The sequence below is a fragment of the Nematolebias whitei genome, chromosome 11 (assembly GCF_014905685.2).
Source record: "Nematolebias whitei isolate Nwh7 chromosome 11, NemWhi1, whole genome shotgun sequence".
Lineage (NCBI taxonomy): Eukaryota > Metazoa > Chordata > Actinopteri > Cyprinodontiformes > Rivulidae > Nematolebias > Nematolebias whitei.
This window is the reverse complement of record NC_056508.1, coordinates 44352864-44373313: the sequence shown is the minus strand read 5'-3', so window position 1 is coordinate 44373313 and position 20450 is coordinate 44352864. Positions and strand designations below refer to the sequence as shown.

Sequence of the window (20450 nt, the reverse complement as noted above, 5' to 3'; positions counted from 1 at the left end):
GCAACTCACGAGTAAATGAAAGAGAGAAGTAAGGAAACAAGCATCTTCCTGTTGGTTGATTTGTTCAAAGATGGTCTATTTAAAAAAAGTTTATCTTCTGTTTGTGTTCTTTATTTATTTTTATTTTTTTTTTGCACAGTTGGCTTCATATTTTACATTTGAGGTATTTGGAGAGAATGTGGTATTCATGCATTTGGGGAGTGGTGGTGCAGAGGATGGAGAAGGTGAGCCTGTGATTGGAGGGTCACCAGTTCACCTCTCTGAACCGACAATATCAAAATGTGGGTGGGAAAGGTGAAACCCACACCAGCCCCCACCCTCATTTGCCCCACTCTGGGCCCTTGAGCAAGGCCTTTAAACAATCTGCTCCCCCGGGCGCCCTAGCTGGCAGCTCTCTGCTCCACACAGAGGGCTGTGGTAGCTCGGTGGTCTGTGGTTGTCAGGAAGGACATCCGGCATAAACACAATCGCCAAGTCTTGGTGCGAGACAGTTCGCCGTGGCGACCCCTGAAGAAAAGTGGTATTCAAGCACCGACTTTTCTTAAAGAACATTGCAGAACTTCAGACAAGTATGCATTTCTACCTGATCTTTAGTTCTCTTTGCAGAAAGAGAGGCTTAAAAGTGCTGCAACGACAAGAATTCTAGAATGTGTAGACCTAAAACTAGAATGTGGACAGAGCACACGAAGCAAACACCAATATAGACACAATCTGAATATTCAAAATAGAAATCCAGAAAATGTGTATTTGTAGAGGTAAGCACAGTAAAGCAAGTAGGTTCCCCAGTTCAAATCTCAGTTGGAGTCTTCTGTGCTTGTATTCTCTGTGCATGGATTGTATCCCAGATCATAATCAAGCTTGTTAGGCTAATTGGCATTTCCAAATTACATTTAGGTGTGTCTGCTCGTCTATGATGGCCTGCTAACCTGTTCAGGGTGTTTCTGTCTCTCATCCCTTAACTGCTGGAATAAACACCAGCCGTCTGCAACCTCCAACAGGATTAAGCAGGTAAAGATATTCATAACTGGAAACAATTCAGGTGTGAGGGGAAAGCAGAAGGTAAAAGTAACAGAAACAAATCAGAGGACCAACTACAAAAACTGTGAATAACATGAGATGAAAAGAGGAAGAGCAGCTCAATAATACGACACAAAACACAATTTTAAAACCAGCATGGTCATAATGGATTATTGTGTGTGGAATTTTGAGGAAAAAGATTAATTTAATACAATTTGGAATAAGGCTGTAACCAGTGCTTAATTTGTAAATCAAATGCTGCCGGAACGTAAATAGCAGGGGGAGAAGAAAGAAGAATAATTAAATAATAAAAGAGAAATAGATAAGACGAGAGACCACCACGACAAAACAACATGCACAGCACAATGCCACCCACAATATCACCATGAAACATTCGACATGGCACAAGGAATCATCTAGCTTCCACCACTACCCAACCTAGCGTGCATCTGTCACAGCACCTGAATCCAAACACCCGCGCAAGCACGCCTGCCACCACCAGATTTCTCCAAAAGAATGCCCAATAGTGGACGCGGGGGCCCACAGACCCGTCCCCCAGGACACAATGGCAACATAGGGAGGACCGGAGCCAAAAAAAAAAAAAAATAAATAAATAAATAAATTAAAAAAATTGAGCGATGACGATAAGTTCATTGAAACACTTCACAATGTTTCTACACTTAAACTGAGCTCAAAAAAAAAAAAAAAAATAGCAGGGGGAGGGGGGTCCTTCCCCCAAATAATTTAAATAAAGTAGATGCCATTTCCTACACTCTGGTGTATTTTAACAGGCTGTTAAACAACTACATTTATCTCTATTTGTAAACACTTAATTCAATAACTATTTTAGAGAGCAACAAAAAGTAGCCTGACCAACAGCTCCCCTTGTGTGAATAGAGCATGCTTTGTTGCACTGAAGCATCATCACACCTGCTCCAGTATCTCCATTGCCACTACCTCCATGTGCTTAAATTCTCAGTTGTTTAGTTGTACAATGAGAAGACTTTTTTTTTAATGAAAGTAAATTGGCCTGACTTTTTTACATTTTTACAGCTGTTTTTTTTTTTTTTTTTACAAATTGGTGTCGTTTTGGTATGCGACTTATCTAATATGATTACCCATCAAACGCTTCTCTTGTTGTATTTTTAGTAAATAATCAAAATTTAATTAATGATCCACTTATACTGTAAAACTGATTTGCAATTTAGTTGTGCTGTTTATTTATATTTTTGTGTTTTTAATTAAACTGCCCAAGACTAAACTGTTAGGGACTTATTTTTTAAAGGGTAAAAGCAGAAATACTTACTTGAAGGGGCAGCTCTTATGTAATATTAGCAAGCTCGTAGGTGGCTGTTTGTGTTTAAAATTAGTGTTTATATAATTATTTTCAGATTACACATCAGATATAGGTTTTATTCTTTCAAGGCAGTCAAATTTGTTCATAACTTTATTATTAGTAAACCTGAGAGTTATCGGAACAAGCAAACAGTTACCTGAACGCACCCTGTCCAAATAAGAGAGTTCCCGGATCCTGTTCCAACAGGATCCGGCTCAAGTTATGCCCTCGGCTGTAACATAACAAAATGTGGAAAAGGGGATGTGCTGTGAATACTTTCTGGTTGCTCTGTATTTTTGCACATGTAAGCTTGCTTTCATCTTGAATGGGGTTGACTTCAAAAGTCAGATGTTCATCTTTCAAAGAGTTTCATTAAGATCCCTTCTGTGGTTCATGAGATATTTTGCTAACAGTACAAGCAAACAAATATGGGGACAGACACAGGCAAATACATAAAGTAATCTCACTCTGACCTCGCCTTCTGCAGCGGGCAATAAAAAAACCTAAAGAATGTAAAATAAAACGATTAATAAAGGCATCTGTTGAGAACTCAGACCTCACATCTTCTCCCCTCTTTGTTTCATGGGCAGCTCCTGCTGAGTCAGCTAACAGCAGGATAGGATCTGTAGTTATTGATCCACTATCGACGAGTTCATTAGGAAGAATGTGGTGCCCTTTAAAGGTCACAGGGGGAGGTTTTCTTTTAGTGGCTGCAGTAGCATGAACCGCTGGGCTGTCGTTACAGGAACACGGGGCAGTTTTATCCCTGCTAAGGGCCACGTGAAAAACTATTAGCCATGCTGGTTGCTGCACTTTGCTTTCAGCTGGATCAGATCAAATAAGAATAAAAAGTCCAGTAAAAGCAGAGAAAAATGTGTCACTTATAAAAGTGACACATTTAGAATAAACCTAATGCTACAAACCAACATTTTTCAGTCAGGTCATCTGGACAGTTTCTTTTTTTGTGCTGAAACGTTTCGCCTTCGATCCAGAAGGCTTCATCAGTCAAAGAAACACACAACACAAAACTGATTCTTCCCCCAACAGCTTACTCCAAAATGGAACAAACCAGTTTTGTTGGTGCCAAGATGGTCTCTTTGTCACGCCCCCTCCTCCATTGCTGGCCCTCTTCCTTGTTGACAGTCATAACAAACTGGTTGAAAACAACAAAGTCTATGCTCAATAATCCACGTATACAATCCAACATTTTTCAGTCAGGTCATCTGGACAGTTTCTTTTTTTGTGCTGAAACGTTTTGCCTTCGATCCGGGAGACTGACTGATGAAGCCTTCCGGATCTAAGGCGAAACGTTTCAGCACAAAAAAAGAAACTGTCCACATGACCTGACTGAAAAATGTTGGATTGTGTACCTGGATTATTGAGCATGGACTTTGTTCTCATGCTACAAAATTCTGACACCACACTAAAGTAACAAACTTACTGAGGACCTTTGTAAAAAAAACAATAATAATAATAATAATAAGCTTATGTCACATTTGAAATGGGATTATTATGATTACTATAATAATTTCCCCTGAAATATAAGAACAATTGTATTAGGTGAACAACATTATTTTTGAACAGCCTGGTGAGAAGTACCCACTTTTTGTCACAAACAGAAACAGTTTCTACTTCATTCTATTTTCCAAGGTTGAAAATGAATTAATTGTCTTTTTGATCTGCATAAGACTATAAAACCCTGGTAAGGACAGCTACAAGAACAAAACCCAACTACATATTCTGAAGGCAGATTTCATTTAGCACAAGAAGAACACTTTTTTAATGTATAATTTGTCTTAATGCATAAAATCTGACTAAAAGCAGAGTCAGCAGAGAAGCCTTTCACTCAGACTCAGCATCTTTAATTAAAACAATAATTCTACAGAAAAAAAAAACATATGTAGCTTCTTAAAAAGTCTCTCAAATATTTATTTATTGCTGTATTTAAGCTGTTGTTTCTGCGTCATTCAGAACATAAAGTCAATCAGGTTATTAAACATCCTGACGTGATTTCTTCTCTCTGCACTTCATGTTTTGTGTTGCACTTCATGTGTTCTGGTGATGTTACAAAAGTGATTGCATTTCCCCCAGAAACTGATAAGTGATTATTGTCCACAAGGTTTAGCTACTATAGTGAATTTTGCAGAGTAACGTAATTTTCGGACCACTGAGTGCACCCGAATATAAGCCACGCCCACTTAAAAACATTTGTACATCTGCAGTCATATATAAACCAGTAAATAGTGGATAATCATGCATCATGCATCACAAACAATGATGAGCCCAGCTACAGGCAGGAGGTGGAACACCTGGAGAGCTGGTGCAGAGAGAATAACCTTCACATCAATGTGAAGAAGACAAAGGAGATGATTGTGGACTTCAGAAGGAACAAAAACACCTACACCCCCCTGAACATAAGAGGATCTGCGGTGGAAGTGGTCTCCAGCTACAAGTACTTGGGTGTACACATGAATGACAACCTCAGCTGGAGCAACAACACCACCAGCCTGATCAAGAAAGCTCATCAGAGACTCTACTTCCTCAGACGGCTGAGGCGAGCTGGTCTGGAAGCTCAGTCCTCACCTCCTTCTACAGGTGTGCAGTGGAGAGCATCCTGTGCTCGAGCATCAATGTGTGGCATGGAGGCTGCACAGCTGCAGAAAGAAAAGCTTTGCAGAGAGTGGTGAAGGCTGCACAGAAATCTGTTGGAATCAGCCTCCCCACCATCACAGACATCTACACCTCCAGATGCAGGAAGAGGGCCACCTGCATCATGAAGGACCCCACCCACCCAGCACACACACTTTTTGCCCCACTCCCCTCAGGAAGGAGGTTAAGGAGCATTAAGTGTAGAACCACTAGACTGAGGAACAGCTTCTACCATGAGGCTGTTAGAGTCATGAATCTCTAACTAGAATAATCACTGTGAAAAACCATATCATGTTGCTGCTGATCTGTTTCATGTTGCTGCTGATCTGTTTCAATGTTGATGTGTTCATGCATGCACATCTGCTCACAGACTCATGTTCATGTTTGTGCTGATGTTCAATGTTTTATGTTATGAGTGCTTAGTGTATATTTAGTTGATGTTTTTCTTAGTTCATATCTTAGATGTTATTACTGTTTTTCTTAGACATTTTATTGTTGGATGTAACTGGGACCCTGTGTACATAATTTCGCTCCACCACATGTACCACATGAGGTGCGAATGACAATAAAGAAACTCTGACTCTGACTCTCTGATAAATAAATACAGTAGCCTATCAGGAAAAGTCACTTATCACTATCTTGATTCCTCCTGCACACTAAAACCATTAAAGTCGTCTTCTTCAGTGTCAGACTTTAACGGCCTCAGAAAAACTTCACACGTCTTCAGGCTCTCTTTTGGTGTCGCTCGCGATTTGATTTACGATTCACACTTATTTTGAGTGGCTGCAAATACTTTGTTGTGTACGACGAGAGGAGGGGAAACTCCCGCAGGAAACTCCTGGTTCGGTAATTTCATTGGTCAGTTTTTTTATCTTTATTTATATAAAGATATATATATATATATATATATATATATTATATATAGGAATCTCAATGAGTCATGAGGACCCACCTCACAAGAGAGATATGTATTGGGCAGCTATGTGAACATCCAGGTGTGACGAGGTGGCATGAAGCTCGTTAGCCCATCTAAAAAATAAATAAATCCATAAATTAGCCTCAGCATTGTTTAAACCGTGGTGTTCAAAGCCTGTGAAAAAAGTAGCAGATTATAGTCCAGAAATTATGGTAGTAGAGTTTTCTATGTTATGTCCCACCAAAATGATTTAACCCTTTAAACCTAAATCAACCAATTAATAAGTTAACCCATCCGTCCCTCCATCCATCTTTTTACCTGCATTTCTATCCACCTTCCTAGTGAGCTAATTCCTATACAGCAGCAGTTGGATGAGAGGTGGAGTACACGCTGGAAAAGTTTGCATTTAGTTGGCTTTCAAACAGATAGGGAAAAACCACTTCCATTTCTTTCTGACCATTATGATCTGCTGGTCTCCAGTCAAGCCAGTCTAGCTGAACATTTTCCGATCCGTCTGTTCAATCTCTGCACCCCTAAAATGTAATTCAAATCACATTTACAGTCTTTTTTATGGTTTTATCAACAAAACCTTGGCCAAATATTTACAAAAGGCAGATAAAGTGATGTTGATAATTTCAAGAGAAAGACCAATTTAAATTAAAATTAAGACAAAAAAAAAATCAGAAATGAACTGAAAGTTACACAACTGAGAAAACAAAAGGAGAAGAGGATGTTTACAGTAATATAAAAGTTGTAAAAATAAGTTTCAAACGCATATAAGCTAATTTATTTTCAACTACAATTATTGGTAGTTTAACGTAAGTAATATTTGATATCACATAATAGCTCCATATTTTTTTTCCACCCCTGCAAAAACCAGAGCAGATCATCCCACAGGGCAGTGTGCTGTATTAAGAAGTAAATGGATAAGTAGCGATGGAAAGAGATGAGAGGAAAGAGGATAAAAGGACAAAATGATGGGCAAGAGAAGAAAGGAGGGTGAAAGGGGACGTCTGAAGCAGTCAATTAAATCAAACGGGGAAAGGGATGAAAGGAAAGTGAAAGTAGATGTGAGAAAAGCAACAAAGAAAAAGTAAAAAATAAGTTCGGGACAAGCTGTGAGATAAAGAGATACCACCAGTAACTACACTGAAAGATGCTCTGTAAGAGAATCAAAGCAGCAAACTGGTTTTACATCAGACTAATGAAAGAAGAGGATCGAAATCTAAAGGTTTGTGGATAAAACTAATACTTTGTTCCTCAGCCATCACTGGTGAATTTGCAGTTTTGTGCGTCATTGTTTGGGTTCAATATGAATCAGTGTGGAGATTGATGAGGATATTTCTGTCCCAAAAGCTTTTTCTTTAACCTTCTTTGATGAATTTACTCCAGGTATAATGACTCAGTGGCCTGACTGAGCTTTGATGGATTTTGTTTAGCAAGTACCAACCTGCCAAACGGACAACCCATATTACAGACTGTATATTTTTGTCTGGTTGTCATGGAGTCTCCAGGGGTGATGGGCACATAAAAGACTCTGCATTCCCTGAATTAGAAGAGACTGGGCATGTTTAGACAACAGCCCAATTTCCTCCCAGCCTCAAATGTGGAATTGCTTTGTTGCGCTACAGAATGAAACTTCCTTTCACAATAAAAGTATTACGCTCAATGTAATATGAATGAGGAAAGCTAATGTGTTCAGGTTGCTTTTATTTGGGTGGTCAGGTATACTGTAAGAGAAAATTTTGAATTTATGGTTAAAAACAAGAACAACATGCAACGTGCTTACATAGCTGCCCACTGCTTCACCTGGGTGTCTCTTACATGCGATGGGTTAAATGCAGATAACTAATTTTGCCATTGTATGGGATCATACAACGATAACACATAGCACTTTGCTTTACTTTCTGTCCACACCATGATAAAACAATTTGAGCCCTGCTCCAACGCTGCAAGCCTTACTGTCCTTCCACTTGGTCTCTTGAACACAAACATCTACCTTCCTTCTCTGCATCATGTCAGTCAGCTCTCTACCTTTGCTGGTCATTGTCCCCACATTTAGTGTTGCCACCCTCAGTCCTACATTCTTGACTTTCCTCTTCTCCCTCTGTCTCCTGACACGTTTCCTCCTCATGGTCTTCTTTCTCGAGTGTCTGAATGGTTAAAATCCCTGCAGCATGAAGCATTTTTGATTTATTGTCTCATTAAAACAAACTTCCTCAAATAATTTGTTTAAAATAGACATTAAAGCTTGTTTTCTTTCCTTTGGGCATATAAGTCTTTTTTTACATCTTATTTTAGTACAATCAGATTATCATTTTATTGTACGTTGAAATGTTTATCACACTAATGTGATAGAGATTTTGATAAACAAAGACATAAACATTACAAATATTTCACAGCTAACACCATGTGCGATTTACCCCATCCTCACGTGCAAAACAACTTCACAGAAAACCAAGTTCAAGAGAGCGTTTAGCTGCATGTTTAGCTACAAAACTGTGATACCAGTTTGGTTTTTCAGGCCTCGTTTAAAGTTGCTAGCTTGGCTTAGCACACCAACTGGTGAATCATGTTTGTTTTTTTTGTATAACAGCAGTTCTCACAGTATAGTATTGTGATGTGACTGCAACGTTGTCTTTATTTAACTTGAGTCAGTCGTATTCTGTGCATCATTACACAGCCTGTGCAGAGACATCAGTGTTGTTAGTTTGATGGGATCCTTGCTGTCCCATCTCCCATTTTACACCGACTCACCAACGTGACTACCTCCCTTGCTGGCTCAGAGGTGTAACAGCAGTGGGTCAGATTCATCCATCCTTGGTTGTTACACACTTTACAGCAAGGCAGAAAAATATGTGTCCCAGGTCCTGCTTGAAGGGTTAATGTGCATTTCATTTGAAAGCTGGAATTTTTTTTTTTTGCTAACATTTTTCTTAATTCATATCTTCGATCTTATTACTGTTTTTCCTTTTACATTTTGTACTTTTACTGGATGCAAATTGGACCCTGTGTACACAGTTTTGTTCCGCCACATGTAGTACAAATTAAAATAAAGAAATGGACTGACTCTGAATTTCCGAGTTCCAATTTGCAATAAGCTGGAATGTCCCACCCAAAGTCTAAATTGTATTCAATATGGCTGCCTCGCACATACAAAAAGTGAAAGCTGCAGAAAAAACAAAACAACTGTTATTCTCTTCTGCTAATGTGCATTTCATTAAATCAATTGCACACATTTTACTGTACTTCCTGTTGAAGAAACAAGTTGTCACAGAGTTTGAATGCATAAAACACATGCATTACTAACATTACTGTTACAGAGTACAATTAGTACTGGTATTCCTACTTCTCTAAAAATCAGATTTCTGACTTCTGAGGGATACAGTACAACGTCTTACCATCCGATTCAGTCTCAAACTCGGCTAAGGAGGCAGGGGCACTTTGACACTTTGTGTGACACAGTGATGAGAAAATAGACGAGTGAATCGCAGTTACCTGCTCACTGTCATGCGTCTGAATGCTGTGGTTGGAAAGGGCTCTGGTTACACATTCCTCCTACATCAGATTTAGCAATAATATCTATTAAATAAATGTGCTTTTGCATGATAAGATGCTTTTGCAAGTTTGAAATGGCCCAAACTGGCAATTGGGAATCACTGCTTAATGACAGACAAAGTATTTTACACTTGTAAAGAGACCAAACCACCAGATAGATCTATACATCCTTTATACATAACACACTTTTTAAAAAGGAGCTTCCAAATCTCTTTGAAAGTTCAGCGAGAGCCTAAAAGCACCCCTGGTGATCCTGCTGTGCAGCTTCTCTCTAAATGCATGCACAATGCCATGCTTCATGTTATGAAGTGTTCTTCCTGCACCATTTACCTAATATACGGCAGTAAAATTGAATTTACTCGGTCACAACTGCTAAAGTGCGTGTGGATTGTTGCATTCCGAGGGATAGATTTATTGTTGCTGTGTTGTTCACAGTTTAAGTCACAGCTCTGAGTATCCATCATCTGTCTATGACTCAGGCGTTCCAACTCTTTTCCGAGTCTCTCTCTTTGTCGCTGGCCCATGTTTCATCACATTTTTATTGACAACTTTCAGAGTGCTAATGGGTTGTAAAGAGAAAACTGTCATCAGTTTAGTTTTGCTATGATCTCGCTCCACTTCTTCTGTTTCTTTGCGTTTATTGCCATCCTCTCCCCTTTTTTCCTCCCCTGCGGTGTTTCAGCTGGATCACCATGTTGGCTTGCTCAGCAGTTCCCCCTCTCTCCTTTCACCACCTTCCCCCTGTATTCTAATGACACTGCAGCACTTCAAGATGTTTGTATCTGTCCTTGAGAAAACCTTAGTCGCAGGTAATTTCTCCGACAGACAGCAGAAATAAATAATGCAGATCGCCTGGATGAGTGTCGAGTGATGAGTCAGAAAACGTTGCAGCTCGAGCAGTAATGGCAGGACAAAAGGGCACGGCCATGCATCATTTTCTTTGGCTGTTTGCAGATGTGGCCAATATTTTTCCCACAGTTTACTTCATAATAACCTAATAATGAGTCGGAGTGCACAGATTTATTCTTTTTTTTTTTTGCCGCAATGTATCTAAACTAATTTGAAATGTATTTTAAAGCCTTTTTTTCCATCTTCCTGTATCACTGCAGATGGGAAAGTATACGCCCTGGGCGGGATGGGAGCAGACACGACGCCTCAGTCTCAGGTTAGAGTTTACGTTGCGGAGAGGGACCAGTGGCAGATGGTGACCTCCATGCCTACGCCACGCTACGGAGCAACACCGTTCGTAATAGGAAACAGAATCTACATGATGGGTAGGATATGGAAACTTCATCCTCTTCATCTCTTTTGTGTTAATATTGCGACCGCTACAACATTTTAACATTCATTCAGCGAGTACTTACTGTAAAATAATGATATTAACATGCAGCTTCAATACGGTGAAAACAATAAAAGTAAAAACAGTTTGGCATGTGTGTTGCTCAGAGGAACACCTGAAACCAGACACACGGGGGAAGGCTTTTAAAAGAACTAAAAAAGTAGTTTTATTTGAATTTGGATGAAATAAAAAAAAAAAAGTAAAAGCCCAAAACAAAATATCCGAGTTAAGCTGGAAAAAAAAACATTTATGACAAGTAGTGTCCCAATACCAGTACCTGTTACCAGCCTCAAGTACTCATACTAGTACTCATAGAAACATCCTAATTCTTCCGATGCCACTTTTATACTTGTTGATGTCATTTATTCTTCCACTTTGCAAGTAACCAAGGACAAAAATAAAAAAAGCACATCCATAACTTAGAGATAGTTTAAGATAAAACACAGATGATGCCAAGACAAAAGACAGTATGTTGTGTTCTTTGTCATACACACATGTGGTGGAATGTAATTATGTACACAGGCTCCCAGTTACATCCAACAAAAGTAGAAAATGTAAAAGAAAAGCAGTAATAAGATCTAAGACACAAAGTAAGAAAAATGTTAACTAAAAATACGCTAAGCATTAGTAATATTATAAACAATAAACAATACGCCGAACAGCAGCACGAACATGAGTCTATGTGAGCAGATGAGCACGAATGAACACAGCAGCATGAAACAGATCAGCAGCAACATGAAACAGATCAGCAGCAGCAGCATGAAACAGATCAGCAGCAGCAGCATGAAACAGATCAGCAGCAGCAGCAGCATGAAACAGATCAGCAGCAGCAGCATGAAACAGATCAGCAGCAACATGATGTGATTTTTTCACAGTGATTATTCTGGTTAGAGATTCGTGAGTCTAACAGCCTCAGGGTAGAAGCTGTTCCTCAGTCTAGTGGTTCTACACTTAATGCTCCTCAACCTCCTTCCTGAGGGGAGCGGTGTGTGTGCTGGGTGTGTGGGGTCCTTCATGATGCAGGTGGCCCTCTTCCTGCATCTGGACGTGTAGACGTCTGATGGTGGGGAGGCTGACTCCAACAGACTTCTGTGCAGCCTAATAAAAGAGTGTTTTTAAAGTCATTGTGTAAGGTTAAAGTACTTAAAAGTACTAGGAGTGTACGCAGTAGTGTGCTGACTTGTCAAGTCAGTGAGGAAATCTACAAAACACCACTGAACAGAAAAAGGAGAAGATCAGATGGAAAAAAACATTGTTGTCCCTTATGTTGCTGAAATATCTGAGAAACTCTGAAATGTACTGGGACGTTGTGTTTGGAGAAAATCCTTCTAACCCAGCAGGACTCTCAGACCGAGGCTGGTCCACCCCAAGGACAAAACACCCAAACACAGACAGAGTGGTGTGGTGTCTGCAGTCCAGTGCAGTGAAGAATGTCCAGATCTCTATATTGGAGAAACCAAACAGCTTCTCCACAGACGTATGCCACAACACAGGAGAGCCTCCGGACAAGACTCAGCTGTTCACCTGCACCTCACGGATAAGGGACACTCTTTTGAGGACCAGAATGTTCACATTTTGGACCGAGAAGACGAATGGTTTGAGAGTGGGGTGAAGGAAGCAATTTATGTAAAAAGAGAGAAACCATCTTTAAAAAGAGGAGGTCTCAGATTTCAGTTTTCAAAGACCTGTAATGCAGCTTTAGGCCTGATACCCCGTCAGTTTCACACCTATCAACACCTTTACTCGTGTGACCAGAGTGGCCCAGGGAGTGACCCCACACGTCCTCTTCTTTGGATTGAGAAACTCCTCGGATGAGAAGCGGAACGTGTTCAGTTTTTGCTTTTAATCTTTTTTGGCGTTAAAGTACTAACTCATTAACTGCTCGGTATCGGTACTCAATACCGACAAGTACCCAAACTAAAATTACTTGTACTCGGTCCGAGAAAAACTAGTAACGGGAGACCTTTATTTTTTAGAGTACATCTTGAAAACAGAACACTTTTCTTTTAGCAGTAAATGTGCCCCGTCATTATTCATATCATGTTTGTGGGGTGGGGAATTCTTCTGAAGTGGGATTCTATGGAAACAACAAATTGGTCCACATGACTTCAGGGAGTAATAGTTGATTAAATACACAAATGCTACAACTTACTTGCCAATTAAATAAAGTTTCAAGCTTGTAATTTAGGTTGAAAGTTTTAAATATTAGCCTCTAAAGTTTAAAATAAAAAGACAGATAAGCAAACGGGCTGAGATTCCTTTAAAGGAAAGGGGAAAGACGATGCTCTTGTGACTCATGAGCCAGCCATCTTCAGACCGTTTGTCACTTCAGTTTTACGATTAGTTCTGTGAATGCAACCAGAGAACGAGTCTGTCTGTTGGTCGGTGAGCCCCCGGTCTTTCAGCAGGCCCAGAGAACGTTTCGTCTAAAAAACCGCCTGAAGGCAAACGCTGTGGATAAGCAGGTCCAGCCCAGAGGTCAAAGTGAAAAACTGACAAGTGATGAAGGTTAACGCGGAGCTAAATACACTAATGTTTATGGGATCAGGTGTGGGGGGAAAATGAAGACAAAAAGGACTGAGCAGGAAAATTAGAAGTCAAGTCATAAATAACCAGTAAAAATTAATAAATCTGTCATGTTTTTCTGCACAAAACTCGTTCTGCAGCTATTTAAACAATCGGTTCGTCAGAACGTTCGGCTCATTCAGGATTTTCCTTCTGTGACTTGTGGTGTTTGTGCAGTTTTTACTTTTTTAAAATATTTATCTTTTCCCTCATTTAAAATGAACGGAGCTCTCTTCACATCCTTCAAACTCTTTGGGCTGATTAAAACTTTTTACGGCTCATTTCAGCTTTTGTTCTGCTTCGGCTCCTTTCTGCTAATTTAGGCCTTTCTGTTCCTTTTCAGCTTCCTTTTGCTAAATTCAACTTATTCTTGCTTTTTCTATCTACTTTTGTATTTTTTCCCACTAATTTCAGCCTTTTGTGCTTCTTTTCTAATGATTTGAACATGTTATTGTCCTTTCGGCCTTTTTCTACCAATTTAGGCCTTTTCGGTTCTTTTCATCTTATTTCTGCTAATGCACTCTGAATTGTTGGAGTTTTTGTTTTTTTCCACAGATGCCATTATTCTATTTTCATTTTAGACATAAATAAATTCCTCTAGTTTAAATTTCTATACTGCCTAACAAATTTCTCTTTTTTTAAAAACAATATTTTTAAACTTCACTAAAAGTGAATAAGCATTTTTGAAAATAATAAAAAGTAGACGTTCTCAAAGGAATGCATATCTTCTACTTCCCTGCATGCCAAAGTTTTAAATGATCTGACAGTGCTTAGACTATGTGTTTGGTATGAGTATCAGCTACTACCACACCAAACTGTAGCTCAATAAATGTCAAATTGAATGAATTACAATCATTTAAGTGGCAGCTAATTTATAATAAATTAACTCCCAAAGTAGCCTGACTCATCCTTGTTAGACTCCCAAAGTATTTCTTGATGGAGTTCCTTCAGTTGAACAGTTTAAATGCTTTAAGGGTTGCAGACCGACAGCGTTTCAGTCCAGATTGAACCTCGTCAGGACTCGAGTTTCTCTTCTAAACAGAAGCTGCCTGCATAAAGCAGTTGCCTCGCTGACCCTAAAGCAGCGTTTTACAGCTCGGGCTTATGTTTTGGACCCTCTGATCACGTGACCCATCAGTTGTTTAATCGTGTGGGGCACCAAAGGTGATGTCCCGGTGGATTACTGGCTCGACAAAACATCTGTCTTTACTGTGGTTCTGCATTTCAAACGGAGCTGTCAGAAACATCAGCAGAGCTTCAACCTTTATCATTCATCAAAGTGCCATCGGGTTTGTTAAGGCTAGCCGTCAGTTCCCCCTGTGGATTGATGGGATACCTTCATGCAGGAGAACATCTCCTCCCAGGAAAGGACACGGCCGTGTGCTTTACGTTAGAATGTCCAGATCAACACGACGCTGGATCTCGCCCTCTGTTTTTGTACGGAGGACATTTAAACGTGCAGAAACTAAAAAACTAACACCTTTATGAGAAATGTTTTGAACTTTTATGAGAACTCACTGATAAAAGAACAAATCCCAGATAGCAAAAATGTTTCTTACAATCATAACAGTGATATAGAGCTTAGAGCAGAGCCACGTGGTTCTAAGCTTTTTGTTTTGTTCCAGTGGTGTAGTCTACGCGATACGCAGATATACGGAGTATACCCACTGGGAAAGCTTAAGATTTCAGTATACCCACTTAAAAAAGTGCCCAGTGATATGTAACATATCATTAGGTATGTGCCATTGATACGTTAAACGGTAGTTAAATGTTTCTGTAACAATATATCAGTATGCAACGCTTGTTTAATACATTTGCTTATCCAGCAAATTATTATATAATTCTGCACTTACTACTTAATACTTTAACATGTTTTGCTTTGATACCGTTTTACAGGTATTTTTTAGTACAAATTCAACTGTTGTACAAAGTTTGTTGTTCATTTATTCGAATATAAGCATCAGAGAGATTTTGAAATGTTCAATATGCTGAAAAATCTAAATAAATTGGATTACGTTGTACTAAAATATAACGTACATTAATTTCTAAGCACAGTATACCCACTACAAAAATGTACACTACACCACTGTTTAGTTCCCACGGTCACAAAATGTTCATAAAAATGTTTCAAATCTCACCTGTCCAGTCTTATATTTTTATATTAAAAAGGTATTTATTGTTCCTTTTTATGTCTTTTGCCAACTTGCTTTGCAATAGTGCATGTGATACCAAAGAAAATCTTTTTTGGGGTCTGCCTGAAGGCAGCCTCCTATTATTATCCACCTGAAAAGGGTCTTGCTCGTCCTTCAACTTTAATGTGCCCCCCCCCCACAAATTCTATATCAAAACGACCGGCTCGGTGCCGTGATGCGTGCTTTTACTTTTATTGGCGTTTTGAGTTACCATGGCGATGGAATTTGCAAACAAAAAGGTGCCGTTTTTCCTCATTGGACAAACACTGACAGAACTCTTAACAGCTTCTGAGGTCACATGACGAGAGTGGAGACGTCCCTGAACACTGATTAACTTTTGGAGCCATTTTGGATCAAGATGGCTGCCACAGCTACCTCAGAAAACTCAAAATTGTCTATAACTCGGTCATTCTTTGAGATATTGATCTGAAATTTGGTATGGTCATAGCTGAGAGCGAGTTGTTAAACTGTTAAACATTCCTAACGCAAATTTAAAAAAATCCAAGATGGCTGCCTTAGCTAAAAATGAAAAAAAAAAAAAAACAACTCAGCTACTTTAAAAGATACTGAGCTGAAATTTGGTGTGGTGATAGCTGAGAACATTTCCTATCACATACCGAATCCAAATCAAAAATTGAAGATGGCCGCCATAGCTTAAAATAAAAAGCGAGTAAAACTCAGATTATTATTATTATTTTTTGTCATAATGAGCTGAAATTTGGTATACTGGTAGCTGAGAGCGGACCCCAACACATAGTACTGTCAAATCAACATTTTAAAATGGCAGTCGCGTGGCAGTCCCCTTCAAATATTCTCCAGGAACTTTCTATTGGGCGTCTGTCAAAATTGTTTAAAGCTTTACTCATCCTTAACTGTAGCGACTAAGTGAAGCATGCTGCTGCGTTTCAGAACTGGCTGTACCGTTTCCAAAGCTGAACGGTGTGCTGGGCAGAATTCTTTGTGCTCGTTGTAATTGTTCCAAAACAGATGCAGCATAAAATTAATTTACACTAATTCATCTCATTATGGCTGGAGTTAATGCTCCCAGTTCAGTGTGTCTGACAGAGAAGGATGCATAAGGTGCAGCCACACAGTCATGACTCACACAAACATTTTTAATAGTATTGTACAATGTTATGCATAAATATTAATTTCAGGGTTATGTGTCTCCTGGACTTACTTTAGCTCTTTGTCTCCCTCTCAGTCTAGTTGTGCTTGTTTGCTGATCTCTTCATGCTGCTCTTCTTGGGGATGAGTTTAGTTCAGCGGGTATCCAAACCACCTCCATTTTAAATCCTATGAGTTCCCAGAGACTTACTGGTTTATGGCGTAAATCATCAGGCTTCATACTGGCTGAGTGCCTGCGTGGAAGCATTAACTGTGTGAATTAAGGCTTTAGCCACTGAGTCAGGGACGGTGGTCAACAGCTGCAAAGTGCCTGTCAAGGATTGAAACGTATTCTGTAAAGAATATTAGTATAAACTTACAATATGTGCACATCTTATATTACAACTAGAACTTTATATCTCATGTATATTTGGAAAAATCAGCCACATCTATTGAAAAAAGAAGAGTTAATAAAAAAATAAGATGATGATAAAAACATGTTAATCGTTGGAAACAGAGCTGGGTAATATGAACAGAATTTACATTTATACTAAATTACAATAATATTTAATCTGACATAATGTCTTCAGTACAGCAGGATGGAAGGGCTGAATGAGCTATGATGCGTTTGAAGAATCAGGAAAAAGCTAAACTCAGTAAATTAGATGCAGACAGATAAAAACAAAATATATATATTTATAATTTAAACTTGATGTTTCCAGTATAGTCAATTTTTATATTACATGAGAGAAAACCTGTGATATATTTTATTTATTTCTTCACTTTTGTCTAGACAGGTAATCTCACGGAGACAGTCTCATTTGCAACAGAGACCTGTAACACAGACACAAAAGCTAATCCATAAAACAACATTTATTCTTCTTCTTTTGGCTTGTCCCTCTTCAGGGTCTCCACAGGGAGTCCTCCCCCTCCATCTCTGTCCTCTGCATCCTCTGTCCTCACTCCAACTACCTCCATGTCCTCTCTAACTGCATCCATATATGTCCTCTTTGTATCTTTCCTGCCAGCTGCATTTCTAACATCCTTCTACCAATATACCCACTGTCCCTCCTCTGGACATGTCCAAACCATCTCAGTCTGGCCTCTGCAACTTGATCTCCCAGTTGTTCGACCAGTGCTGTACCTCTGATGATCTCATTCCTAATCTCGTCCATCCTTGTTGCTCCTAAGAAGAACCTCAACATCTTCATTTCTGCTACTTCCAGTTCTTTCTCCTGTCTCCTGTCCTTGTGTCCATGTCTCTGTGTCCAGAACATACAACACAGCTGGTCTCAACATTGTCTTGTAAACACAAATAAAACCATAATACAACAATCATAAACAAGGCCTAAAAACAAGCACAGTTCTGAAACTATGATTTCTCTTCTTAAAATATGTTAAAAATATCCCCAGGAGATGAAACTGGACAGTTTCCGACCTTGTTGCCGTGTATTCCAGGAAGATGGAGCGGAACAGAAGAAGGCCTTTTTTCCAAGTTATGTATGAACTGAGGGGGCACTGAAAGAAATAAAATCCTGGGAACATTGGCTGTGACTTTGCTGTTTTTGTGACATCATAGAACAAAGAGGCAGCCGAGGATGGATTTGTAAACCAACTATACCAGAGTAGAAGTCTGCAGGTAGATAATGATGGCCAGTTTACCACAGTGGTGTTTTGCATTTCCTTATGAGCTCAGCTCCATGATGTCCAGCCTGTGCAGAAAGCTGGCTGGAGCATTCATATAAATAACACCCCCATCCTGAATATATAGTTATGTCATTTACAGTAGTCCCTCGCTACTTGACGGTTCATTTATCGCAGTCTCGCTCTATCGCGGTTCTTCAAAATAGGAGTGGACATGACACATTGGACATGGCTGATTGATGGATGAGCCGCTTGATCTGCATGCAATTTTTTATTTAAAATAAATCACTTTAAATTATTTAGCACCTGCTGCACCTTTGTGCAGCCTATAAACTTCCTGCTGCAGCTGATCAGCTGCTCTCCGTGAAGAGCGGAGAAGTGGGCGTGGCCAAGAGTGTTTGCAGGTGGCAAAGAGCCGCGGAGGCAGGGAGATGAAAATCATGACGTTCTGTGCTCTTTTAGAGTTTAGAAACATTGTTCAGAATATTGCAAAAGTGTGGGAAAGGGTTTAAAACTCATATATATTTATATATTACTACTTGTACTACTATCCCGACTTCGCAGTTTTTTAGTCTTAATGAAAGAGCAGACATCCTCACACAGGAAGTAGTTTGTAAAATGTTTGACTACTTTACAGAGGAGGGATTTCTTTAAATCATGTGTGGAACCTTTTGACCAGCAGTAACTAATTCGATTTTGAAGTTGCTATTATTTTATACCAGAGTTAATTGCATTGTTCTGCACAGAGGTTATGTAATTTATTAGTTTTCTGGCAGACTAACGGGGCAGGAAAGTGTTGCAGCATGAAAAATGCAGCAGATTCGTTGATATGATGTGTGCACATCTAAAGCTGAGCCAAAGCGTTATTATTTCATGAGCTTAATTGTAGATGCAAGCGCTCTGTGGGGCCACACAGGCTTTATCAACCTAGATGCCAGTTATGTAAAATAAATTAATAAATAAAACTTTAACAAGAAAAAGGAAAGAAATCGTTGTTCATGTTTTTACAATGGCATGCTCTCAAGCAATGAGTCTGTTGTGTTTGTCATGTTTCAAAGGAATAAGTGTAACTTTTACACATCATATACAGATTAAATATGTTGATGAAAAAAATTCTGATTCCAGAAAGTTGAGTGTGTTCAGTAATTGTATTAAAGCCACCATAAATAAGCTAAATTCCACTCATGAGTTTATCTGTACAACAAATATATTTAATTAAAAATAACCTGCTTTTATCATCTTGCCACAGTTAAGGATAAAGAGAGGATTAATTGGCGCTCGTGCAGCTCCCATGTGAGACTAACCAGGAGCTGCAATTCAATTTATATTCAGTTGATTTTAAATCAGTTGCATCTGGTTCAGTTCGTTAACAGCAAGCTGTTCTTTTAAAAACTTTAAAATGTTTTCAATTAAGCTTCATTTTATTTGGGCTTCTGTTGTACAATAAATAAATAAACAGTAAAAACTGGTATTTATGTAGCTGCGCTCGAGACTCTGCTTGGTGTGATTCAAGTTAAATGCTGATAGCAACATGACAATAAAAGAAATAGAAATAAAATTATAATGTTTGACAGGAATATTATTTGCATGTCAACATGGCTTCAGAAAACAGTTTTTAAAAGCTCAGACTCTTCTGGGAGAGCCGGTCTGTCAAATCAAATGTCAGCAGCGTGAATAAGGTGCAACAGCAAAAATTTAATTAAATTAGCTGGTTGTTGCCTCAGTTTAGTTTATTTAAGGGGATGATGCAGAGAAAATGTTAATCAAATTAAATGGAGGCATTTTTTAAAATAATGTATCTACCACAGCTCATTGAAAGAGCTCAAAAAACCTTAATACAAATTCCAACAGCTCCAAATATTTCTATGTAATTTTATGTGTTTTTACTTTGATCAACTCTTTTCCTCTCAACTCAAACAAAAATTGAAAAGGTCAAGTTTAATTTTGTCAACGTCAAAGTTGACAAGTCTTGAAGTTGACATTATATCTGTTTAGTTTAAAAAAAAAAAACAAACAAACACCAGTTTTGCAGTGACAGAAACTTTATCCCTCTGCTCAAAACTGCAGCCTTCAACTACTAGAACGCTCCTGAACGGGGACCGTCACGTTGCAACCATTTTAAAATCG

General features: G+C 39.0%; 1 protein-coding gene across 1 annotated transcript in view; it reads left to right on the top strand.

Moving 5' to 3' along the window:
- The window catches only part of LOC119417744 (kelch domain-containing protein 8B-like), a 128806-nt gene that overhangs the window by 68338 nt on the left and 40018 nt on the right, over positions 1–20450 (top strand). The window contains exon 2 of the mRNA XM_037685027.1: positions 10586–10750. Within this exon, the coding sequence (XP_037540955.1) occupies positions 10586–10750 (165 nt within the window). The remainder of the gene's footprint in view (positions 1–10585; positions 10751–20450) is intronic.